Consider the following 25,520-nt stretch of genomic DNA (forward strand, 5'->3'; position numbering starts at 1 on the left):
AAGTTGGCATGGATCTTCTGACCCTTGGGACCCTGGGATCTGAGCCATGTTCTTTTTGCCCCTGTTTTCACCACTCTGTCTGGTTTTCCTCAGTAACCTCCCCCCATCCTGAAATTTTTTTCCCTTTTTTTCCTCTCTAAGTACCCTTCTTTTGGATGACATTATGCCCTTACCTCAAGGCAAGTGCTGCTCTCTCTCAAGCCCGAGAGGCTCTGAAGTTGCCAGAAGTAACACACACAGACTCCTAGTTTTTTCTGAATGCCATATATGAATAAGCTTTAAGGAACATTTTTACTGAAATATTATAGGTTTCGCAACTATTATTTCAAACTTGCGGCATATCCAAAGAAAACTCAAGGGCCAAAGAAAACCACTGGATAGCAAGAAGGAAGTCTGAAATATTAGTCTATGTAAAGTCCTTCATTGTGCATAATGAATCTGGGATAAAAACCAATTAATTGACAATAAGCAAAACTTTATTTAAAGAAAAAACAGTCCGTTATATTTTCTAAATTGCCTTAAAACGATCAGTTTGAGCTGAACATAGATTCCAAGGGATTTTTTTTATTAACCAAGCTGCTCCTCTATAACTTGAAAAGCAAAGTTTCCAAACAAAGCAAAACCAACCAACAAAACTTCAAAAAAGCATGTCTTGAAAACAGTAACAAGCATGGTTGTTAATTACATGGTCTACCAGGGTACTTACAGTCCCCCCGAATCTTCTGAGAGGGGCCAGTAACATCTCATAGGTACAATTTTGCCCAAAGGTGGTGTTAGCTCCAAGTTCTACAGAAAACCCAGCATGCATTCATAACAAGTAAAGAAATCAGAATTATTTCACTTTTTTTTTCAGCAACATAGGCAAAATATACAGTACAAAGGTATTTTAATAATTTCAGGATGGTTACTTATACTTTTTTCTCTCTTGAGATTTTAATGTCCAAAATATTTGAGAATATTACTTGGTTCCAGCTTCCTCCTAAGGAGGCATGCCATATTTGGGAACCTTCTGGGGACTGGAGTGTTTTCAAGTGAAGTGGGCTCATGTAGCTTGATAGAAAGGAAACATTGATGACATTTCACCTTTTTGGGGGAGGGTGAAGCAAGTAACTATGACTGCTTTCAGGACTAGAACTCAAACGATGGTTTTCTTTTTAAAAGTACATTGTTTAGTTATTCCTGATGTATAAAATACATTAGCTAGGATTAAATTCAGACTGGGAAGCATCTGAAAAGAATGAAAAATATTTTGAGAAGAGACTAAGCCATGTGATATCAATCTTTGAGGACACATATTGGTTTGTAATTCTCAGTGCCAAATCCCAGATTAGTGAGAAATCACCAGAACCCACACCCAAGTTTCTTCATGACTATGTCTAGAATAGGGTATGGAATTATCCTGCACTACAGCAGAAAAGAAACCAGGGACTGCATTTGGTCTTCCTATGGGAACTCAATCAAATCCACAGCCAGTAGCCAGGGGCCCCAAAAAGCAGGAGGCAGAGTTTAGACAAATGAACTCTTCCTTGAGGCAGACTGTAGAGTCTTGGCGTTAAACAAATTTCCCTGGCTTATCTGGAAAAACAGAAATTTGTTTGTAAGAAAAAGGTAGAGCATTTTTTGAAGAGGGCTTTTTTTTTTCCTCCAAATAGTTTATTGGTTATGACTTTACATATAGAAGTTTCACCTTTATAGTTTATCTTGCCTGGAAAAAAAGATAACAAAAGAAAAAAAAAATGGCAGGGCAAAAAAAGCTATTTGAATTTTGAAGATCACCTCAATCTGCATTTTAATTTGAAATTTGCATTTTAAGATTTTGACGATTTTTCTTTTAATTTGCTACTTTTGCCAGTTTCTACTGCGACAAGCTTGCTTCATCACCTTTCGGGGCTGAGGCTGGGAAGACGCAACAAACACTGGGAAAACTCAAGCATAGGAGCCTCTGAGATGCTCCTTAAGCTAACTGTACTAGTGCCAGGTGTCTCAGGTTGAGAATTACCAGCTGCATAATTACAGTCTCTACTTTTCTGGTGCATTTAAGTGTTTCTCAGAGGGTTAAGTCCTTGAGAGAGACTGGAGATGAAGAAATATGGACCATAAAACTTCATACTTAACCATCACAGTCTCTACTACCACTTGAAGATCATCAGAAAACAGGATAAAAAGATCTTCGAAATCAATATGCTTATCAATGAGATGGTCTTTTGGTACTTGACTTATACAAATTTCATTTGCATACAACTTTTCAGGAATACATCTGCTGAGGTAAGGAGAGATACGGCTGTATGAAAGTTCTCTCCACACCTTCTGTAGAGGTCAACATTTTGTCCTCACACTGCTTAAAATAGCAAAATCCTGACATCTCTGGCAGCCAGGGCACCTGACTAATTTGTCACCACAGTAACTGTGGGGGAATTGCCAAGAGTTGGCTATTTTGGCTGGGAGTCCCCTGGATCTGTGTAAGTTAATCTTTAGAGCTCCATATTCACCTTGCCATCCATGCCTGTTAGTATAGAACTAACCAATATTTCTCGAGGGGATCCAAGCACTCCTCAGTTTCACTGAAATCTCCGTTACTTTTGGGTAAATGAGCCACCCCATCTTGCAAACTCCATTTTTATGTTCTGCTCTTTTTATTATTAGTGCAATATATATAGCAGATTTTACCTTTTAGAGAGATCCAACTCCACAGAATGGGATGCTTTTCTCCTCATTTCTGTGTAATTCTAGACTTGTTGGATTTAAGTTTTAAGTGATAACAACCTGGCCTGCCCTTTAAGGATTGCAGAGATAACCTAACCAGGCTGAACTATGCAGTTATTAATATCACTTGCATAATAGTTCACATTTATGTTAATTACTTGAATGACTTATTTTTGAAAACTATTTTTAAATGTTTGAAAATTCCAATTCTCATTTTCACAAAGCAAACTTTAGATCTTGAAACTAGCTATTTTCTACAAAGAAAAATGCAGATTTATTTGAAGCATGAAAATATTTTTCATTTCCATTTTATTATCTTGTTCAATTTTTAAATTTAGTAAATAATAAACAGCCAATCCTTCGTTTTCTATTGGTCACCTACAAAGATCTGTAGTCATCTGCAGATTACCTCCCCTGAGCAGTTTTTAATGCCCACCACATTCTTCATGTTGATGGTTGGTATGAATTAGCACAATTTTCAGAGGACTGAAATTCAGGAGTTTCTGATTCTTGCAATTGCAATTTCAATTTGCAGTTCTTTCTCAGAAGGAAGTCGCCATTATTTACACATAAACGAAAACTATGTCTACGCTGCTACAACACCTAGTGTGCTGATGTAATTAGACAGAAATAAGGGGCACATACATTTTCAACGTGTGTATTTTTTTTTTTTTTACTTTTAAGACACAATATTAGCAACTTTGTTAGCATACTGACCAGGCTGGGGGTGGGGCAGTAAGAGCTCAAAGGCTCTTTGGTATTTGCTAAACAAAGATAAGGCATCTAGGTGGTGCAACAATGCAGAATACAGAGCTTGGAATCCAGAAGACTCATCTTCATGAGTTCAAATCTAGCCTCAGACACATACTAGCTGTGTGTCCCTGGACAAGTCACTTAACTCTGCCTTAGTTCCTAATCTATAAAATGAGCTGGAGAAGGAATTGGAAAACCACTCCAGTATTTTGCCAGGAAAACCCCAAATGGGGGGGGGGGGTTAAATCAGACTGGACAATCCACCTTTTCTCCTCCTCAAAGACAATGGAATTAGTTTTCAGAAATGTTGAACCATTTTAAATGACAAAGAAAGATGATTAGTAGTGAAAAGTTGTGCTCAGCTGTGTCCTCAACTAAGGTAACATTCCTGTAACTGGTCAAAGTGTGAATTGTCTGGGCCCTGATGACTCCAGGGCCAAAGAGAGGAGAGCTGTCAGCACTGGGATCGCTGTCCTGATCCATCCCACTGCCATTCTTTCCCCACCCCCACAGTCAGGGCAGGAGCACCTACTCAGAGCACTTCGACCACATCCTGGAGAATCTGTGGATTCACAGGAGTCACAAGCAATAGGAATAGTTTAGGGACCTAAGTCCAGGGATGAGTTCCAGGTAGCACAAGCCTAGTTATGTGGCAGAATTTTTCATTTCACATGGTTCCAGTTTCCTGCTCCTTTAGAGACTCCTTTGTGTTAGCAAGCACCCTCTCTTAAAAAAGCCAAGACCTCTCTAAGAAGGCTTAGGGGCAGCCTTAGTAGTGGGGTAAGATGCCTGGCTTTCTAAAGGTTTGGGAGTTGGAGAACTTTGGAGGGAGGGAGATTGGTTTGGGGACTTGGGGCAGTATGAGGGGATCAGAGGAAAGGGCTAGTACCCCCTAGTGAAAGTAGAAGAGGGATTTCTAACAGGGAGGTGAGATGGCACCAAAGACAAACCAAATTTAAAACTGCCTAGGGTCAGCCCTCTGCCCAGGGAAGGGAGAGTCTATATCTCTTATTTTTCTATCACAAAGCTCCCCACTACTAGGACTCAGAATTTGAATTAGTACTCTGAGTGCTACATTAAAGGTTAACTCAGTGGTCTCAAACTCAACTGTCCTTTTAAAAGTTTAGATAACTATTATTAATTTAAGTATTTATTTCTCTTCACAAAAACATTTATGTAAGATGCTGGCACCACCTTCAAAAGGCTTCATAATATGATGTGGAGGCCACCAACCTCTGAAGCAGCCCTGGGATCCTAACTACCACTTTAACAGGATTTCTGGGGGGAAATGCATTTTGCATAAAAACCAGCTGACTTATAAATGATCTTCTGGAATCCTACCCCTTTGTAAATTAGGGACTTCCCATATTGCAGTCCCATTGGTTGGTGGTCCAATATTCCTAAATGGCATCATTTTTGACTTGGGTAGTAGCATGAAGAAATGAACTTTACAAGACTGGATTGTGGCCATTGTGCTTGCTATGTGTTCTGATGAAGAAAACAACATAAGGCCACTAAACCTGCTTTCTTTGACAGAGATAATTCTGTATATTTCCAGGCATTCTATGAGTGCTTTGTCCGGATTTCTTGCTTCCTCTCCTTTCTGGCCATTTCCCTTTTCAGTAGGTAATCACAAAAGGAGAGGCAGAGGCAGAGAGAGGAATCAGCACTCCTAGCAATATGATTGCCTCAGCATACTGTGAAAGAAAATATCAAAGAAAGAGGTCATAACTATTTGCTAAAATGAGATTTGAAGGTTATCTGTGGATTTTAGTTACCTAGAGCCTCCCCACTTCTAATTCTGAAGCCTAACAAGAGCTGGCTATGGAAAGGTTCTTTGGTGTGCTAGGGACAAGGCACAATTGTTGAGCCAGTCTGGCTGGACCAGCCTCTTTCAGACTCTCTGTGCCTTTTAGAAAAAAACAAAATTGAAGTCAAACAAAATCAGCCTGTGCTCTTTCAACCTTCTCAGGATTCAAGGTAATTCAGCAATCACTGAATCCTGTGAGAAGGCAGGGGATCCTATACTTCATTAATCCTGGGCGCCTGACTATCTCATTCTGCTACTTCGGAGTTAGAAAACACTGTATCTGGCATATATGCAGGTGCTTAATAAATGTATATCGATTAAAATTGCTTGGTTCAGGGTGATAGAGTGGTTCTCTATGGACTTAATTCTATGTATGAGCACTCCAGTGATTTACATGGAATTTATCTGCTTCCCCTCCCCCATTCTCCAGAAGTAAATTTCTCATAATTACATCCTATCTTTTGCATGAATTCTTTTTACAGAATCTCAGACTCAGAGCTCTATACATCAGGTCACTAATTCATTTTTCCTACACCCAAACTGAAAACTGGAGGAAGGGATTTTCAGGCTGGAGTACATTCTGTATCAGAATACAGTCCCTATTGGCTAAAAAAAAAAAAAGGGGGCTCATTCATATAACAAATATTTATTAATTTACGGGTTATATGCAAGAGCATGTTTCTGGTGATGCTGGAGACAAAAATCTACAAATGGCCCTTTTCCTGGAGTAGTTTCCACTCTGACAGTTTGATATTGTTATTAATAGGCATTAAACAAATAAATAATGACATGTAAAGAAATCTGAGTTCTGAGATTCAAATGTGAGATCCAAGACTCTCCTAGCTTTGGAGATTTGTGGGGTTTAGGATAAAAGGGGTGTGTAAGAGGCCACTGAAGCCATGGGAGAGTCAGAACAGTGCTGTCTAAATGGTATATAATGGGTCTAGACATTAGCTGTCTCTTCTTACTAAAAATATTTTGAAACTTATTCTATTATTTTTTTCTAAACTTTTTTTTTCAATTTTGTCATAGAAATCAGTGAGGAAATAGGATTCCTTGGGTAGAAATGGGCTGCAGGCCATCTGTCCCACAGAGCATCACTATCTGTACCATGAGATTTATTTGGACAAGTAAAAAGTCTAGCATTTTCTCCAAATAACTTAAGTAAGTCTTTTACGCCTTAGTGATTGAGTATCTGGCATCTCATGGTCCATTTCTGAAGTGATTTTTAGAGTCAAAAAAGGTGCAAACAGAGCCTCACAGAGAATCCCTTTCTGATTAAAGAAGAGATTTTACCAGCATGGAAACAACCTGTTGTGCTTGGTGGAATGACAGTCATTTGTGGCTAGTTCATCTGTTGAGGGCAAGAATCATTCCCTGTTCATCTCTGTACCTTTCATGGTGCCCTTCACATACTAAGAGTTCAACAAATGGATAGTTTTCCCTCGAGTTCCTTGGATCCCTGGGCCTCTGTGGGAAGCTTGGGGAAAAGGAGACTAGAGACTTTCCCTAAAAACAAGTGGCTGGGAACAGAGAGATACCAAACACTCATGTCCCTGCAGAATCAGCCCTGACCCAGGGAAGAGTCTGCACTGATGAAAATCAGAGATGATGGTTCCCCTTCCTCTGACCTTTTACTTCAGCAAAATCGTTTCTACTTAGATGCCACCTTTTAGCTGGGGATCTCAAAGCAGTCAAAAATGTAACATGGCTGCCCTTCCTGCCAGCCCACTGCCCTGGTGAAGTTTTCATAACTTCCTCAACTTTGTTTTCTCTTTTCTTCTTTCTCCATTGAATTGCATAGTTTAAGGCTTTTGATGAGGTCTTTACTTTGTGATTTCATTATGTGCTAAGTTGTTGCTGTAACATGAGATGACCTCTTCCCATTTTAGAAACAGTAATGGCTGTTAGTAACTCTTTGGATGATGCTGGAGATTTCTCAGCATTTCTCTTTGGCTAGTTTAACCAGTGGATCCTACTAGTCAATGCTACAGGGGTGTACTAAATCAGGAGTAAACTGGTTGTCTTAAATTGGAAAATCAGTCCCTGGTGAATATAATTTAGTAGTCAAACTCAGACACAGAAAAGAAATGAAGCATCTGGCATGATAGGCATCAGCGCCAACCACAAAGTGGTCTGTACATTACACAATGCTAAGTTACCTCACTGGGTAGTCTTGGCAACTTATTGTGTAGTTCAGTCTGCCCAAGATGAAAAGGCTGACTTTGCTTCTTTACACACACATATCCTCCATTACCCTCTATGACACTATAACAATGTGGGTTTGATGAGCTCTCCTCAAATTACTACCATTGCATGACTGGAGGGAGTAGGTGGTACTCTCTTAGCTTCTTGCCTTCCTCCTGAATTTGGCGAGTCAGACCTATTCTGGGGGCCTAGGGGGCAAAGCTTATAAGCACAAGCTCATTGCCTGAGAGTATTGTGTAGCACTACGCGTCTCTAACACAGCATGGCATGGACGGAGCAGCAGCTTTTGCCCAGTCGTGGCAGACTGCCGTGTGGCATTTTGGGTTTAATTATCCTGTATCTCCTCATTTCTCTTTGTCACTCCCTTTCCTCCTCTGCTGTGACTGGGAGACTCCCCAGTCTGCTTGCTCAGAGCATTCCTTGCAACAAGTCCAGCTGTGTGACAACTTACTACAAACTAGTTGCTCGGAAACCTCCCGGGTCTTGGCTTCTCTCTTCATGTTGTTGACGGTGGGCTTCTTTTCTCTCAGCAGTCCTTCACCTCCACAGCAGGAGCCCTGAGGTTTCTAAAGTTCTTCACTTTCTACCATACTCTGAGAGGAGCACGAGAACACCATCGTACTTTCCATAGCTGAGAAGGCCGAAAAAATGTCAAGTCCTTTGCTGGTGAGGGATCCATAGCGGCTGCCACTGGGTCGTACCGACATGGGCTGTGGAATCTGCTGGTGCCACTGGGCTAGAAAATCAGTAAGAGAACACGTTAGGCTCAGCTGCATTTAGGCTGGTCTAGAATATGGAAAGGGGGGATGTATGAGAAGTCAGGAAAGGCAGATTCTAGTCTGCCTTAACCTTCTCAGAAGACAATGTAATTCTTACACTGTAGATGAGGTGGCTGAGCAGGATTTCTCTTAGCATTATTTACCCCATCCATGAACTGGGGGTGAAAATGTTTGGCCTGCCAAAGTCAAGATCTGATTTTTTCCCTCTAATTCTGATTCTAATATAAGAAGGCAGCAACAAACTATGTGTATATATATATATATATGTATATAAACAGATTACTATGATTAAAGGAATACTGGAAGCATGCCAGAAGAATCTCTCTTCTACCTTGCACTCCCATCTGGCCTGTCATACTACCTATGGCATTAGTCACTTATTTTGTGGCTACAATTAAAGAAGGAGGGAGTGATCTCTAGGGCAAGAGGGCAGCAGCTATAGCCCCAAACCTGAGGCAAAGGGCAGCATCTCACAATTGGAGGTTGTCCCTAGGCATCCTGTCAAAACAGAGAAAGCCTGAACTGGTTAGTTCATTGTACTGTGGTGCCTGAGCTGTGTTTTAGAAGGAAGAAGGAAAACAGAACCAGCTGAAACTTCTGGGGTAGAGCGCTCTGGCTGCTGGGAGCAGCTTCCTGGATGTCTTTCCTCAGAAGCTTCTACCTGTCTTACCTTGAGTTGTCTGGGAAAAAGTCGTGGGCATTGGGCTGGCACAAGGTGCTTCAAGTATTAAGGCAAAGAACACACAAAAAGATTGAGCAGTGATAACTTGTGTCATGGTCAGGAGGAGCCTGCTTATACCTACTGATAAGTTCTCTGTTTTCTCAGGGGTATCAATGGGAGAGGTCTGGGGATCCTTGTAGTCAGAAGCTTAGGGTGCCATCACCTTTAGGTCAAGGGACCGTGTTTCCAAAATGAAAACACACAGGTACACAAAAGTGGGTCTACACAAATATTAAGCCACTAAAACATCCCTAACAATTAGTTTATCAGATTTCTTTGGGAAGTAAGAGAATCTGAAGGCTCAGGACACAAGTTAGGAAAACACTGATGGGGGAAGAGTCAGGAAAGGTCTGCAGAATGCACTACTGCCTAGCAAAAGCAGGCTTAACCAGGGCTCTATAGCTAAGCAGCCCTGAGTAAAGCATGAGGAGACTAGATTTCAAAAGGGAAAACAGACAATGAGAGTGAGGTGTCCCTGGATGGTGGGGCAGGGGGATGGGATTACAAGCAGACGTCATTTGGCTTAGTAATTTTGTTAGGGTTGAACACATTCAAAAATCCAAATGCTGAATCTCAACGTCGTTGAAGAGTGAATGCTGAAACAGTTTGGCTAGATCTATCTGGTATCAGGGTGCTATCACGCCAGCAAAAGGACTTGTGGGGTCTGTGCATGACCCTGTTGTCACATATGATCTCTAAGCTGGAGCCTGCTTTTCTCCGGCCTCCATGGCGGAAGAGCATGGCACATACATTTGGGAGGATGTTTTATACCAATTGATCTTACTATACCACCCGAGTAAATATCCTTTTCTAAAAACTAATGAAGTTTGGATAAATAATTTACATGAAGCAGTTATCTTGTGGGAAGTACAGAGCTTGGGGTTTATAACTTTAGATAAACAATTTCCAACCCCTCAAGGGGGTGGCGCCACAGAATCTGAGAGGGCACTGTGGCCACACTCTGGGGGCAGAACTCATCAATGTGAGCCTCTAAGAATCTACATGCACTAGGCAAAATAATTAGTATCAAAGGAATATAGTTAGCACCTGTAATTTCTGTTTCCATCACAAATCCCTCCATATTTTAGTGCTTAAAAATAAATATAAATAAATATAAGGAAACATTCTTTTTTGGCCGCTAGATGGCATACATCTAGCTGGAACAAAGCTCTCAGTAGTGAAAAAAAAAGTCTTATTTTGTTGGATTAAAAAAATGGTAATTTAATACATGTGGAGCTTTCTCTCAGTGCTTCACTAAGGGATGCTAGGTAGTGTTTAGCAAAATTGACTGATGTGAGCTTTATTTCACTGCCAATAATTTATTGGTACTTGTAGATAATTTATGGGTACCAACCAAGGGAATACTCATACTGATGAAATCTCGAGTCCTTGAAGCACTGCAGATGATTCGCAAATTGGCTAATCTCCCCTCTGTTTTCCTTAAATAGCTGTCTGACTCAATAATTCTTCAATTCAAGTTCTCCAGGGTTGCAGAACTACATAAAAGCAAGGATGCTTTGGTAGTTAAGTTGAAATCGCTTTGAAAAATCTAGCTTCTAGAATAAAAAACCCAATCTGACCAGTTCCTTAGTGGAAAGTAAGCAAGCTCCCCGCTACAACAACTATGGGCTAAATGACTAAATGCTAGACATTCCTTTGGCTGTCTGTCTTAAACCAAGCACATCAGTCCCACCGTAGATATCCAGCCTTGCAGTACATGACACGATGCCAGCTTCATTCTTGGCAGACAGTGTGTACCATCCAGCATCTGCTTTCTTGGCTGGCTGGATGAGGAGGCAGACGTAACCTGTTGTATCTTGGTGCATGCTGAAAAAAGAAAAACAGACCTTTCACCTGGAGATACTGCTGCACTGTGGGCACAGGCTTTGAGGTGATCCCTAGCACACATCCCATTTTGGTCTCTGTGACTTTTTTTTTTTGGAGGGGGAAGGTAGGGCAATTGGGGTTAAGTGATTTGCCCAAGGTCACAAGGCTAGTTTTTGTGTTAAGTGTCTGAGGCCGGATTTGAATTCAGGTCCTCCTGACTCCAGGGCCAGTGGCATTCACTGTGCCACCTAGCCACCCCTGGTCTCTGGTTTTATGCAAGTGAAATCAGGATGAGGGCAGCATGGCACAACAGATGGAGGAGGGTCTTGGAGTCAGGAAGACCCGAGTTCAAGTCTAGCCACTGACCTATACTAGATGTATGACCATGGCTAAGTCATTAAACCTCTCAACACTGAGGCAAGGCAATGTAAGCCTTAAATTACAAATCTTTGCAAGCAGAAGTTTCCATACTGGGAATTCCCCCATCCTGATGCAATCACATGTTTCCCCCCTCCTCCTACCACCAAAAATATTTAGAAATCAGGTTTAGGTGAACATCAATGGCACCCTTAAAGAAGTCACAAAAGGGTACAGTCTGGAGGAAGTAAGAAACAGCCTAGGAAACAGTGGTAGGGGATCACCAGCCACATGTTTCCCACTCTTTTCGTCTTAGATCTCCTAGTCTGTACTTGCTTCAGCTCCATTAGCTGCCCCCAACATCCTGGGCTGAGGGAGCCACATTTCGTCCTTGTGGGCACAGCTCCTTGTATACAGTAGGTACTTATTAAATGCTTGTGGAATGAATGGCACCTGGTCACTGCGAGTTTTATCATGTATCTCAGAGAGCGTCAGACATATGTCCCTTTTCCACTTAAGTGCCTTGAGGACAAAGCCCACTTCATTTCTGTCTTTGTAGCCTAAGTGTCTAGTATAGTCTGGCACACAGTAGGTGCTTAGTAAATGCTTCTTGTATTGAGATGAGGCTAGACTTTTTCTAAAAGAACTTCTACTAGGAAATGTGGGTAAAGAAAACAAAGATAGGAGCACAGAAACAGACTCATTTAACATTTCACAGCACGGTTTGGCTAATGGGGCAACCTCAGCCTGTTTAGGGAGAAAGGGTGGATATTCAGCTAGGCAGCTCAGACTTTTAGCTGACAGGTGCACGTGTGTTTGTACTGGCACCACTTCAAGGCTGGCAGCATGCTCAGTTTCCCTCCAGATGTGGGGGAGGGCTACCCAGCTGGTCTCCTCTGCCTCCAAAGGCCCTTGGTACTTCTGTTCTGCTGCCTCCCTGCCCCCTCCCCATGAGGAGGCACTTCCCTATCTGGCTCCCACAAGCTGCCCCTTGAATTCAGGTCAGCCTACACCAATTTTCTGCACAGCTAGGTGACTCCAGGGCCAGGCCATAGAATTCCTCTCTTTGCCCCTTCCTTGCCTCTTTTTCTCCAAGCTATCTGGTTATTTTGAAAGCCTATTCATTAGCTGGTGACGGCTTGGTTCTCTCCTTTGGAGAGGCTTAACTTCTCTACCCGTTGTACCTAGCCTGCCAAAACCCCATTGATGGATACCTTATTTCTTCTCCTGGAATCTGTCTGCATCCTGCCAGCTCCTCCTAAGGGCCTGAAGCACATTCCTTGTCTCTGTGCCAAAGCTCATTCATTTTCCTTGGCTGGGTCTGCCCACCAAAGCTGTTTCCTGACTGAAGGGAACATCCAGCTCTTAGCTCATGTGCAGGACAGAGGTGGCAGACAGATCAAGATTTTCCTAGCCCAGGTGACCAGTTCTACCCACTGGCTTCAAACTGGCTTCACTTAGGTGCCACTCACAGGGCGGAGGAGACCTGCCAGAATTCTATCACTACAATTCTAAAATAGAGAAAGTACATAACATTTTTTAAGGACATACTTTCTTCTGAGAAGGGACATTTTCTCACGGCACGGTGCGTATAGAGAAGCTGACTACATGCAGCTCCAGTAACCATGGCCCATCTTGTCTCTCCCAGTCCTGCAAGTACTGTCCTCCCCTGGGATTCCCCAGCAGGGCAGGGAGCCTTTCCTACAAGCACTGATTTGAGCCACACAATTTTCTCTAACAAAACCACATTTTGGTTCTGGAGCTGGAAAGATTAAGAAGGGCAAAGATAGGTCAATTTATATGTGCTTTCTCTAACCTAGTTTACTGTGTTTCCTGTAGCACAAATCAGGTCCTTTCCAGTTCTCTTTAGTTTTAATAATAAAAGCAATTTTGTTTTTATTTTATCCAATTCTAAGATGGCAAAATCTGAAAATATCTTAAAAGCTGTTGGTTCTAAAGGTCAAATCCTGCTTCTGTGAAGAAAATACTTTTGGTCAACTCTTGGGGTCCACAGTCTGCTCATTCCCACGTGGGCTTTGGAACCTTGGAGAAGGTACCTTCTGCTTTTCTTGCTCCCCTGTCCCCCCCTCGTGGCTAAGGGCTGGAAGAGTCAAGAAATAAGGTTGTTGAGCCCAGGAAGCACATATGCATGGATGCATATATGCATGTATTCATTTATTCACAAAATAATTTACCCAGTGCCTATTACAAGCAAATCATTGGCAAGAGGCACATATCAGGGCACTTCCAATGAGTAGAAGAGCGTAGTGGGGAGAAAATCGGTTTAGACTCTTTTTAAAAAAATTTGCATTTTATTCTGTTTAGTGTCTAACAAAGTTCCTGAGGATTTTATTGATTACTCATTGCAAAGAAAGGTTTTCATAAGATACTTTTAAGTATAGGCTATGTATGAAGGTGGCTGGCATTGGTTCACATAGCAAGTCTGCACTACCTAAGATTTAATCATTTAGGATTGTGGACGTGATACAAACAATTGACAAATGACATTTAAAAACAAGTTTGCCTATCTTTAGGACAACTACACTGACCCCTTGTGCGAAATTAATTCTTATTTTGGACTCTGAACAGATGAAAAAAGACCTGTTGAAGAAAGTATATTGTCTGCTATGGCTCTAAGAAGATTCATTACTCCTTACCAAAAAGATGCATCTCAGAGAAATTAAATTTCTTACTGAAAGCAGCTGAGCAATGAAGAAGCCTAGAGGCTTGAAGCATATAGTACTTCGAGGGCCAGCAGCTGCACAGATGCCCCAAGAAGTTTGTGAAAAGGCGAGTCCAGTGTTTCTACCATCTTTTTTTCCACAAGTGGTGCATGGTACAGTCATACACAGACAGCAACACTGTCCCAGTTACATTTTCCCAGAGAAGCATATTGGTAGACACAGGGCAATTGGTTATTTTTTCACTTGATTAGGTACCACTGAATTTTTAAAAATAGTCACATATTAAAAATGTCTGACCAAACCATCTGTTTTAGTAGAACTTAGAGCTAGGAAGCAGCAATGTACTGCATATTCCAAAGATTTAGATGGCAGGACTGTGTACTCTCTCAAAAGGAGTGTGGTTATGTTGAAATCAGGTGTTTCCAAAATCTTTAATAAATGTGCTTTCTAATGTTACTGACATACCATTTCTATCATATGTACAATTTATGTCATTAAAATATAAAAGCTGTGCCAAGTTGCCTCCACCCTTCCTGGAAGTTGGGGTGGAAGTGATCTTAACCATATACATATGGATATACATACACAATATGTAAACAGGTGTCCATGCTTTCCTGACTGCACACGTGCTAGCTACACTCTGAAGACTCACAAGCTGTTGCTTACGTCTGTTGGGACATTGGTGAACCATTGAGGAACCATGTGAGAGGTGAAGTCAAGGTGTTTGCTGAAGCTATTGCTTTATGTCTCGGGGTCTAAGTTTTCTTCTCTGTTCAAATGAGGGATTGGACCAAATGACTGCTAAGGTCACTTTCAGTCCTAAGGCCTTAATAGTCCTAGTCCTAATGCCCTCTGGATGTCCTATTAGGCAGTGGCAAACAAGTCAAGCAGTGAAAAGTGAGGATCATAAGTACTGTATTTACAAACTCTTACTCGGACATTTAACAGACTGAACACAATTCTACCCTATGTATCCCACCTAGCCTCTAAGGTTTCTTAAGCAGCACAATGACATTCTGAGTAGTAGCAGTAAGGAGAGACTGTCAAAGGCAACCAAATGAATGGGATTTGTATTAGAGAAAACAGTCAAAATGGGCTCACTCTGAAGGCACAACCAGCCTCCTCAGTCTAAGAGGTCATTACAAAATTATTACTGTGCACTACCTGATCCTTTCTCTGCTGAATGGGAGGGTCTCGTTGTCTTTCTTCCAGTAGAACACAGGGGGTGGCATGCCTACCACTCGGCATTCCAGTCGGACAGGATGGCCTTCAGGCACACCGCTGTTTTGTAGTTTCTCTAGGAACACTGGCGCTTTCTTCACTTCTTTGGCTAGACAAGAAAAGGAGAGTTTTGTGACAAATGAGCACCACGATGTTTTTGTCAATGGATGGATGCGTATTCCTCTGAACACCCTCTCCCCCTGCCCCACACCCAGGCCATTCCTCTGGCACTTTGTACATCTATAATAAGGAAGTCTTGCTTTGATACACATGAAAATGTGTTAAAAAATAAAGAATGGGGGAATCTCACTCTTGCTCAATTAACTGTACCTTCTATGAGGAAAAAAAAAGAAGCAACACCAAGGAATTATTAGATGTTCATCCAACAGGTATTATTCTCTCTGCCACACCAAGGGAATGTACTAGGGGGCTATGAGGCCCTCGGTCCCTTCCCTCACTAAGCTTCTTCAAGACTCCTCATGACCCATTTGGGGTTTTCTTGGCAAAGATCCAGGAGTGCGTTGCCATTTCCTTCTACAGATGAGGAAACTGAGGCAAGCAGGCTCACACATCTAGTAAGTGCCTGAGGCCAGATCTGAGCCTGGGAGATGAGTCTTCCTGACACCAGGCCCAGCGCTCTGTGCACTACCACACCACCCAGCTCCCATTTCTTTTATCGCTCAACACTAGATTTTGAGAAACCATATCAACTAAAAGCAAAGCTGCCACTTTTCACTTGAACTTCTTTCCTGAGGGAGTTTCTTATTTTTTAAAGCACAAAACTGTTTCCTGAATGAATGCTCTTGGCAAGGCAGACCAGTTCCTTGGTCAGGCAGTTAAATTTTTAGCCAAGTAACACAAGGCAGATGTGGGGAGGGTACTGGGGTCCTCCTTTCCAGCTACTAATTTCTAGGACACCAAATAGAAAAAGAAGAGATGAGCTTGAACTCCAAAACCGTTCTCTTCTCCCTAATGATGGCATTTCCTAGAGCAGTGGTTCTCAAGGTACGTTCCATGGACCTCTAGGGGTCCTCCAGACCTTTCAGGGGGTCAGCGAAGTTAAAACTATTTTCATGATAATCCTAAGACATTATCTGCAGATACAAGAATTCTGCAGTTTTCTATTAAGCCAGATTTTAAAGAGATTTGTGAAATTATGTAAAACAATTCCATTTCTCAATAAATTTTTGGTTTTGGAAAATACTGTTACTCTTAGTAAAGAGATATTTTTATTAACATGTAATAATTTTGTAATTGTTTTTGAATTGATATTTTTAAAATGTGCTCATTTTAATTTCTAATATATTAATAATAATAATTAATAATCTAATACATAATATTGATAGAATCCACATAAACAAAAGCTCTTTGTTATCTTGATAGTTTTTCAGAGCATAAAGGGTTCCTGAGACAAAAAAGTTTGAGAACTACTGTCCTGGAGAAAGTAGGAAGATACTTGGGCCCGGGAATAAGGAAGTACAAGAGCTCATTCTGGCTGTGATATTGATCCAAGGGCTCATTCTGTCTTCAGTGTGACTCACTTGGCCGGTTCATCTGAAGCAGGGTAAATGAGAGTCCCTGCCCACCCATCTCAAAAAGGGGTATCAGGTTGCACTTTACTCATTCCATATCTATTTGTTTAATACCAACACCATGTGAGACACAAGGCTTTTAGCTCACTTCCAGAGACAAGCGAGGAGAGTTGGGAACACAGCCTTCACTACTGGCTTGATATAGAGTTAAGGAGTGGCTGAACTTAGGCCTCACGGGGCAGAGGTCAAGGGGATCTAGAGAATTAGCCCTGGTGAATACCCTGGAAATGAGATGAATCATCTCAGCAACAAAGCTTACCCACTACGGTGAGCTCTAGACTGAATGAATTCTGTCCTGTTTTGTTGGTAGCGACACATGTGTAGGTCCCGGCATCCTTCTGGGTAAGAGGATCAATAAGCAAAGAGTGGACTCCAGTCTCTCTAATCAGCATCTTGTGGGTGCTGTCTGGCAGTACCGGCTGGCCGTTGAGCAACCACATCAGTTCTGGGGGTGGTAAGCCACTCACCTAACAAACAAGGGGACAGCTGAGGCCAATGACAGCTAATTTATCAGGTGGCTCAATCTCTTTATCCACTGCCCTACCTAGCTTCAATTCAATTAGTTGAATTCATTAATTCATCAGTCATAGAACCATGCAATTTCTGAGAGGAAAGGGACCTTAGAGATCATCTAGTGATCTCCTCATTTTATGAAGAGGAAACAGGGCTAGAAAAGTGAAGCAACTTACCCAAAGTGACAATGCAGGGGCTGCATCACACATCTCCAAGATCCCAGATGAATTCTTTCTCACTCACTTTTTAAAAATCTTAACTTCATTTAAAATATTTTAAAATTTAATAAGCATTTATTTTTTTCCTCTTACTTCCTCCATTTAAGAAGAAAAGAAATCCTTATAACAAATATGCACAGTCAAGGAAAGTTAATTCCTTCAAATATGTATGTCTCAATCAGCCTCTGATGACCCTCCCCTCTCAGTCAGTGAATAGCACGTTTCATCATTAGCCCCCTAAAAGTGTGGCCAGTCACTGCATGGATCAGAGTTCCTGCGTCTCTCAAAGCCATTTGTCATTACAGTGTTGTCACTTTTTGAGGTGCTCCTTGGCTCTCTTCGGTTCAGTCAGCATTAGATCAGACAAGTCTTCCAGGTTTCTCTGAATTCAAGCCTTTCATCATTTCTTACGGTATGTTAGTATCCCATTACTTTAGTTTCCAGTCTGGAGTCACTATGAAAAGCACTGCTGCTAATGTTTTTGCACACGTGTCCTTTTGCCCTCTTTGGGGGTCTTGGCACTGCTGTTCTGTTACACCAAGTCTATGTTTGGGAGGAGGGAATTATCGGCTGGGGTGGGGCGGGGGTCAGGAGAGGCTTCATGTGGAAGATGGTGTCTGAGCTGTGTCTTAAAGAAAGAGAGAGGATGATATGAAGCAGAAGTCAGGAGAGAGGGAGTGGGAGTGTTGTGAGTTAGGAGAACAGAGAAGTCTGTGAGAGACGACTTGATGCCCAATGGAGCTAGAAAGGTAGGATGGGGCCAGGTTGTGTAGGGGTTTAAAGGGTAAACTAGAGGAAAGACTGTTTTATTCTAGAGGTAAGAGGAGTTGGCTGAGTCACCTGGTCAGATCTGGGCTTAAGGAAAATGACTAACAGCAGTGTCTAGTGTATGACGTGGAATGAAATGATAAGATACTTGAGGAAGGGAGATCAATTAGGAATCTCCTGAAATAATCTAGGTGAGAGCTGATGAATGCCTGACCTAAGTTGGTAGCCATGCCAATGGAGAGAAGGGGTAAGGTACAAGAGATGTTGTGAGGGTAGGTATGGCAAGTTGTTGGGGATTTGCTAGGAGGGAGAATGGAAAGGAGGATAAGGCCTAGACTACAAACCTGAGAAACTGGGAGGACACTTTGAAAAGGGGAGGATTTGGGGGAGAGGATAATGAAATCAGTATTAGACACCTTGAGTTTAAGATGTTTCCACAACATCTGGTATGAAATTGCAATAGGCAATTGGTGATGCAGGTATGAAGCTCGGGGGAGAGACAGGCTAAAGAAGTGGATCGGGAATCATCGTGCTTGTAGATTCCCAATAGTAGGCTGGGAATCATAATCTTCATAGTGTTGAAAATTACACCTGTGGGAGTTAATGGGGTTGCCAAGAGAAAGCCCATCAAGGGAGAGAAGAGGGACCATGACAGAACTTTGAGAAACACCCACAGACAGGGTAGGTGATGTGGCTCATAATCCACCAAGGGGATGAAGAGGTCCAGTGTTAAATTCTGTGTGTAGTCAGATACATTTCCTGGAAGTATTTGAAGGAAAGACAGAAATGGTACCTCTCCCCTCCCTAGGGTTAGATCAAAGAACAGGAACATGCAGCTTACCTTACAGTCCAGTCTACAGAGCCGTCCCTCATGAGCAACCATGTCACCAGGAGCCTGAAGGAAATGGGGCCTGAAAAATCGTTCCTGTAAAGGTTCCTTGTCTCTTTCTTGCATCCGGGCTCTCCCCCTGCAATCCAACACACCATCAGTTATGGACAGAAAGAATGACGTAAATCTTAAATGATAGAAGCTCCAGCTTTGTTATCGTTGTTACTGTCTTATCTTCACGTCCTTTTGAGGGAGTTCAGATAAAAACAGGCTGTACACAAGTCAGCCTCCTGCTCCTATTCTTTTATATTTAACGTTATGTGGATTAATGAAAGATTGATAACATGACTACTTTTCCTTGCTAAATTAGGTGTGGGGGGCACCTCATCCTCTGTGGACTTGCTTTGCGCATCTTTAGGACAGTGCCAATGGCAAATAGGATGATGGGGACAGTGGGCACCTTTTTTGCTTCCTGCATGGTTTTGATTTCTTCCACTCGTTCTCATTTTGAAAGCTTCGCATTCCATGAAGCTTGAAGATTATGAGTATTTGTCATAGGAATACCTATTAAAAATATCGTTCTTAAATTTTTATGGATCAATAGTGTGTAGAGGTGATTGGTCAAGTTTTGTCTATGATAAGACTCCAGTTCCAGGACAGTGTATTTGTTGAATTTTAAGGATATTTTGCTATTTGTATTTGTAAGATAAAGACTATTATATGAGTTTATAAAAGATAATGAACTTCTGAAGTAAAATTCTGGCCACCGTGTCACGTCTTGCTAAATTTTCAGTATGTGCCACAATTTTCTAACCTTTTCTTCCATAATTGGCATTTATTAACAGGTTCAGTCCCCTTAAAGATAACCCAACTAGAATTTTTGGTGCTGATGACTAATCCCAAATTGCCATCATAAACCACTAGGATTTTATTTTTAAATATCTGCCTGAACAAGACATTTGTTCAAAGCTTCAAGGTTGACATCTTGGTTGAGCTCTGATGTATGCTGGCCATGGAAGTTCTTTTGTCTTCAGTCTTGGATCCTGGCTTTTTCATTGCCTCCAGATGGAAGTTAACCACTTGACAAATTGACAAATCCATCACATTAATTAACTGTCAGCCTTTACTATTGCTTAGTTAGGTGAAGTATGTTCCAAAAGTATTTCAGTAAGTTTTTAACCTATTTATGTGTTCTGAGAACTTGTATCAATCCCCTTTTTCCTTTTTAGCCATCATCATCATCATTTATTATTATTTTCAGGGCTCAGGCATCAAAAATAACTTTCCAACCTATTCTAACATATTTTTAACTGACTCACAGCTCACTCATATTTGCAGATGACATTGTGATCATTGTATTAAGTCCTACAACACTCTAGGGCCTCTGAAATGAAACCTATAGGCACTCAAGGGTTTGGTTTAGAGATCCAAACAGGAAGAGTCAAATAGATGAAGCATGCATGTTGTCCAGCTTATAACATGCAGATTTTCCAAAGAAAAGCAGAAAGATACATATTGGACATAATCATACTGAAGTACATGCCACCAGTGGTAGCTTGTGGGAGAAATATTAGCTGGGAAAGGAGGTGAGTTATTCATGCAGTAAGAGTGAGAGACAAGAGATGAATGGGCTCCAGTATTCTGAAACAACAAAGACCTAGAATAAGTCTTCCATGGGTGGAGAGACTCTTTACAGAGGACCTATGGAAAGACATAGATAAGAAAGCAGAGAATGACACCATGCGCTTGGGTTTGAATCTGTGCTGGCTAAAGGCATCCTATGAGGATGAGACCACAGTCCATCAAAGGATTGACAAATGTTAACAGGTGGCCCTGGTGTGTGTGTGTGTGTCTGTGTGTGTGTATCTGCACAATGCATATGTTATTGTAGGATCAGCCCAGGAAGTCTGAAGACTCCTCCCCAGAAGGTTAGCCCCCAAGGACAAAGGAATGCTCTATGGTCCCAGTTACTGGAAGGAGTACTCCCATGGATGACATGCAAGTACTTTAACTATGCAGGCACCCTAAGAGGTTTGCTATGGGGCTCAGCAGGGCTCGTTTACTGTGCTGGATTATAAACACAGAAGAGAAAAACCTGATATGGGGTTAGGATCACAGACAAAGTGCTAAGTGTGTCACCAATGAAGCAACAGGGCGATCTTAAGAGATCTGTCACTAGATAAACCAGCCTCTGGCTCCTCTGCTCTGAAGTCACTCTGGGTTAAATGCCATCTCTCTCTTAGCTCTGGCTTTCAACAGTTGTGCTTGTTCAAAATAAACAAATAAATAAATAATTCAGCATTAAACCCAAATCTCAAAATGAGAGCCAAAGGAGAAGCCCTGTTTACTACCTGGGACAAGGCAGCTGTACTTTCTGGGCCCAGTGAGTAATTAAATTAGCTATGCCTATAAATTATGACAGGTCATTTTAAAATATAAAATCGTTCATAAACTTAAAATGGAGAGAACAAACCAACAGTAAAAGCTGTCCTTTTTGCAAAGGTATAGTTGCAAGGGTGCTAACATGCAGTATGTGAATATCTCAAATGCGGGTCACTATTTTTGTTTCTCTGATAAGTCACGTTCATTCACTCTGTGTCCTCAACTGTGGAATGTTCTGCTGTAATTTTGTGGGACCAACAGACTCTGGAGGAAGCCAGGCTCCAGCCTTTTGACTTCAATCATCTTCATAAAAAGAGGCAAACTTATTGCTCTTCTCAGGCACTAACAGTGCACATGCTATGTGAGTGAGCAAAACAGTGACCCTGAATGTTAAACCTGGGGTCCTATAACCAGTGATTACAATGTTTTGTTGTCTCTTGTTCTGAAGATGAGTCAGCCAAAAGGGAAAATTTTATATTCATGTGTGTATTACTTAGTGCTACAAAAGCATCCCATTAAAAACGAGTTCTAATGTTTTACAAAGAGGGGTATATGTGAGTTATGGCGTGACCATTTTGCATACCTGTGAGAATGAGTTGGTGTAAGTCGGCCACGCAAGGGCAGAGTCTGTACCATCAAATGGCCAGAACAGCTGATTCTCCCCTAAGAAAGAGAGAATGAATGAGCACACCAACTAAAATTAGGGCTGTCTTGTACTGGGTTGTTTTCTATAAGGTTTGGGGCTATTTAGTTTAGATTTCATGAATTGTTTTGGGAAATGAAAATGCTGCAATATACTTATTAAGAGCTATTCCCAACATGGTCTCCATTTTTATCTCTGGAAACAGATACAATTAAATACTGGTAACTGGCATTATCCAGCCACCCACATTATGGATATCAGATAGGGCATGGCCAGGTTCTTGGCCTTCCCTGTCTATATATTGCTTCTCTGTTTAAAACAGATTACAACCTGAAGAAATACACAGGTCAAATCTTGAAACAACATGAGAACACTATTTTGTAGCCTTTCTACATTTCTTCTTTTAATAACAGTTGAACAACTATAAGATCATTAAATTGTTGCCATATAATCTAGTAGAATTTCAGTTATTCTGGCCAAATAGTTTATTCTTTGAAGAGTAAAAACAAATATATCATTATGATCATTGTTTTATGGAATTTTTCCTCAATTAACTCAAAGAACTGGCACATCCAACATTTTATCCAACTAGCCTAGAGGGAAAACAGTAAATAAATAACAATAGAAAGGAAAGGGGCGGCTAGGTGGCACAGTGAATACAGCACCAGCCCTGGAGTAAGGAGGAGCTGGGCTTGGATACAGCCTCACACTTAACACAAAAACTAACCATGTGACCTTGGGCAAGTCACAACCCCAACTGCCCTCCAAAAAGCAAAAAAAACCCCAAAAAACAATAGAAAGAAAAGCAACAGGATGTGTTGGAAAAAGCATGGAACTTGCAATTAAGAGGGACCTAAGTTTGAATCTTCCTTCTGATGCCTACTAGTTGTATAACCATGGATAAACCATTTATTCTTCTCTGAACCTCAGTTTCCTCATCTGTAAAATAATAATAATTACATACACATGTATCATTATATGTTTATATATAACAATATAGAATATATACTTATACATAACATATACACAAAATGTGTAATGTTATATTATATATATATATATATATATATACCTTCTCTATATGCATTATGTATGTGTGTAGTATTTACTTCATAGTGTTGTTGTCAGGGCCAAATGAGGGAAACAAAAGTACACGTGGTGAGCAGCTTGCTCGTGGCTCCCTGGGGAGGCTGATGGAGAGCTGATATTGTAATGACAAAGGGTCTTTCACTATTCTCTTGAAGCCACATGTTTCACCTTCATTTTCTAATTAGTTCTGCGTAACTAATTAGTTTTGAATGTTTCCTTCAAAATGAATTGTTGCCTTTCTCTCTATATATTAGATGGGACTCAAAGTACCCAACTGTGCTTTAGGAGTTGAAGAACTGTTCCAAAGTCTCTACCTGTGGGTTGGCAGCCATGATTGTGTAGTTTCCATCGTCATCACTGGTGGTTGAGTCAATGTGCAGAGAACATGTCCCATCCCCCATTCTCTTCATCTTGCAATGTTCATCTTTTTTAGAAATTTGTTTTCCATCCTTAAACCAATAAACCTGAAGAGAAAGATAATAAAGAACACAGTCTTTGATGCCTGGGGAGGATAAGTAAGGCAAGATGAAGGACCTTAAGTGGGGGCAATCATTATCTCTACAGAAATGGTCAATCTCTTTACAAAAGTGTACAGAACATGGATTTGATAAAAAGTCAAACACTTAAAATATGTCAGTTTTGTAATATAAACATAATACTGGAAACAGAATTTCCAACCCAATGAGCTTGTCAGTGTAGCATAAAGGACTGAGAGCTAGAGATGGAGTTAGACTTGAATGCTAAACCTTTCCTGAACCCTTACAAGTTGTGGGACTTGGAGTGAATTATATAATCTCTGAATACTAGGTGTTTACTATGTAAAATGGGGATACCTCACACCTGATAGGGTTGTTGTATGGTTCAAATGAGGTTACATGTGTAAATGTTTTGCAAATGGAAACTGCTACATAAATGTGATTTATTGTTCATGTAATGATCCTAATGATGAATGGAACCTGGCAAAGTCATACATTTAAGCTGCTGGGATCACTGAAAATTTATGTTGTCTAATCCCAACTGGGCCTTCTCTGCTGGACAGCAATCCAAACTTATTTTCTATCCCATGCCTCACAGCGGCTCTTCTAGATGTTCTCTTGTCTCCTCAAATTCCCCATGTTTCTCCTTCTCCTGCTCTCTCAGGTAATGACCTCTTTCTCATACTTTACTGAGAAAAGAGATGTCATTTCCTAAGCCCATGATATCATCCCAAATTCCACCCTTAACTCTCGTTCTCCTGCAAAGGGGGAAGGCTTTACATGTGCCTCTGACCCCACACTCTTTCTTCTCCAGCACACTGTTCCCACAAGCATCCCTCCCACTTCTTTAAATTCCATTCTCTCCCTATGACTGATTCTTTCCCTTCTGTCTATACATATAGTTAAGTTTGTTCCACTTTAAAAAAAACATCCCAAGATCTTATTGGCTAAGGAGATCCTCTACCTATCAGCCTATATTTCTTTTCCCTTTCTATAATCACTAACTGTAGATGTCCCTTGGGCTGTATTTCCTCTCTCCTTTCTCTATATCACCTCATTTGGTGATTTCATTAGCTCTCATGCATTCAATTACCATCACTATGTAGATGATTCCTGTGTCTAGATATACAGCCATAATCTGTCTCCTGAGCTACAGTCCCGCATTAGCAGCCACCTTTGGGACATCTCATGTTGGACGTCCTATTAGTATCTCAAGCCCAACATGTCCGAAGTGCTTTACAAGCATTGTCTTTTTTGAGCCCGATATCAACCCCTTTTACAGATGAGAAAACTAAGTCATACAGAGGCTAACTGACTTGCTCAAGGTCACATAGCTAGTAAGTGTCTGAAGCTGGATTTTAACTCTGTCTTTCTGACTCCAGGTATAACACTATTGTGCCACCTAGCAACTTTTACACATATATAATTTGTATATGTGTATATACACACACACATATAATAAATATTTAATATTTAATTTAAATAACCCTCATTATCTTTCCCTCAAACCCGTCCCTCCCATCCCCCTTCCCAACTTCCCTAGTACTCTTAAGGATACCACCATATTCCTAGTGAGTCAGGCTTGCAACTGGTGCCACCCTCAGTCCTGCCCCTGTACTCTCACCACACTGACCCCACTGACAAATTGACAATCTCTTGTCAAGTGGTTTCTCCCGCCACCCTGGTGTGGGCCTCAAATTGGGAATGCCACAATTGTCTTCTGGTGGGCCTCCCTCCCTCCAAGTCTCTCCTCACTCCAACCCATCCTCCACTCAGCTGCCAAAATGATTTTCTTAAGGTGCAGTTCTGACCATATCCCTCCTATAACCAGTAAATTCCAGGGGCTATCATCTCTGGAATTACACAGAAAGTCTCTTTGGCTCAACTTATCTTTATAACTACACATTCTCTCCTTCGTGCACTCTTTGGTCAGGAAAAACTGACCTT

General features: G+C 41.3%; 1 protein-coding gene across 1 annotated transcript in view; it reads right to left on the minus strand.

Annotated features, from left to right (window-relative positions):
- Nucleotides 1-458: 458 nt before the first annotated feature.
- MYPN (myopalladin) overlaps nt 459-25,520 on the minus strand; it is a 109,541-nt gene continuing 84,479 nt past the window's right edge. Inside the window, exons 14-20 of the mRNA XM_069071497.1 lie at nt 23,412-23,561; nt 21,949-22,028; nt 18,996-19,122; nt 16,915-17,122; nt 15,007-15,172; nt 10,668-10,801; nt 459-8,210 (exon numbers count right to left, since the gene is read on the minus strand). Of these exons, the coding sequence (XP_068927598.1) occupies nt 8,041-8,210; nt 10,668-10,801; nt 15,007-15,172; nt 16,915-17,122; nt 18,996-19,122; nt 21,949-22,028; nt 23,412-23,561 (1,035 nt within the window). The 3' untranslated portion in view covers nt 459-8,040. The remainder of the gene's footprint in view (nt 8,211-10,667; nt 10,802-15,006; nt 15,173-16,914; nt 17,123-18,995; nt 19,123-21,948; nt 22,029-23,411; nt 23,562-25,520) is intronic.

Source organism: Petaurus breviceps, unplaced genomic scaffold (genome assembly GCF_028583685.1).
Source record: "Petaurus breviceps papuanus isolate PSGF00001 unplaced genomic scaffold, PetGlider_PUasm1.0 90825, whole genome shotgun sequence".
Classification (NCBI taxonomy): domain Eukaryota; kingdom Metazoa; phylum Chordata; class Mammalia; order Diprotodontia; family Petauridae; genus Petaurus; species Petaurus breviceps.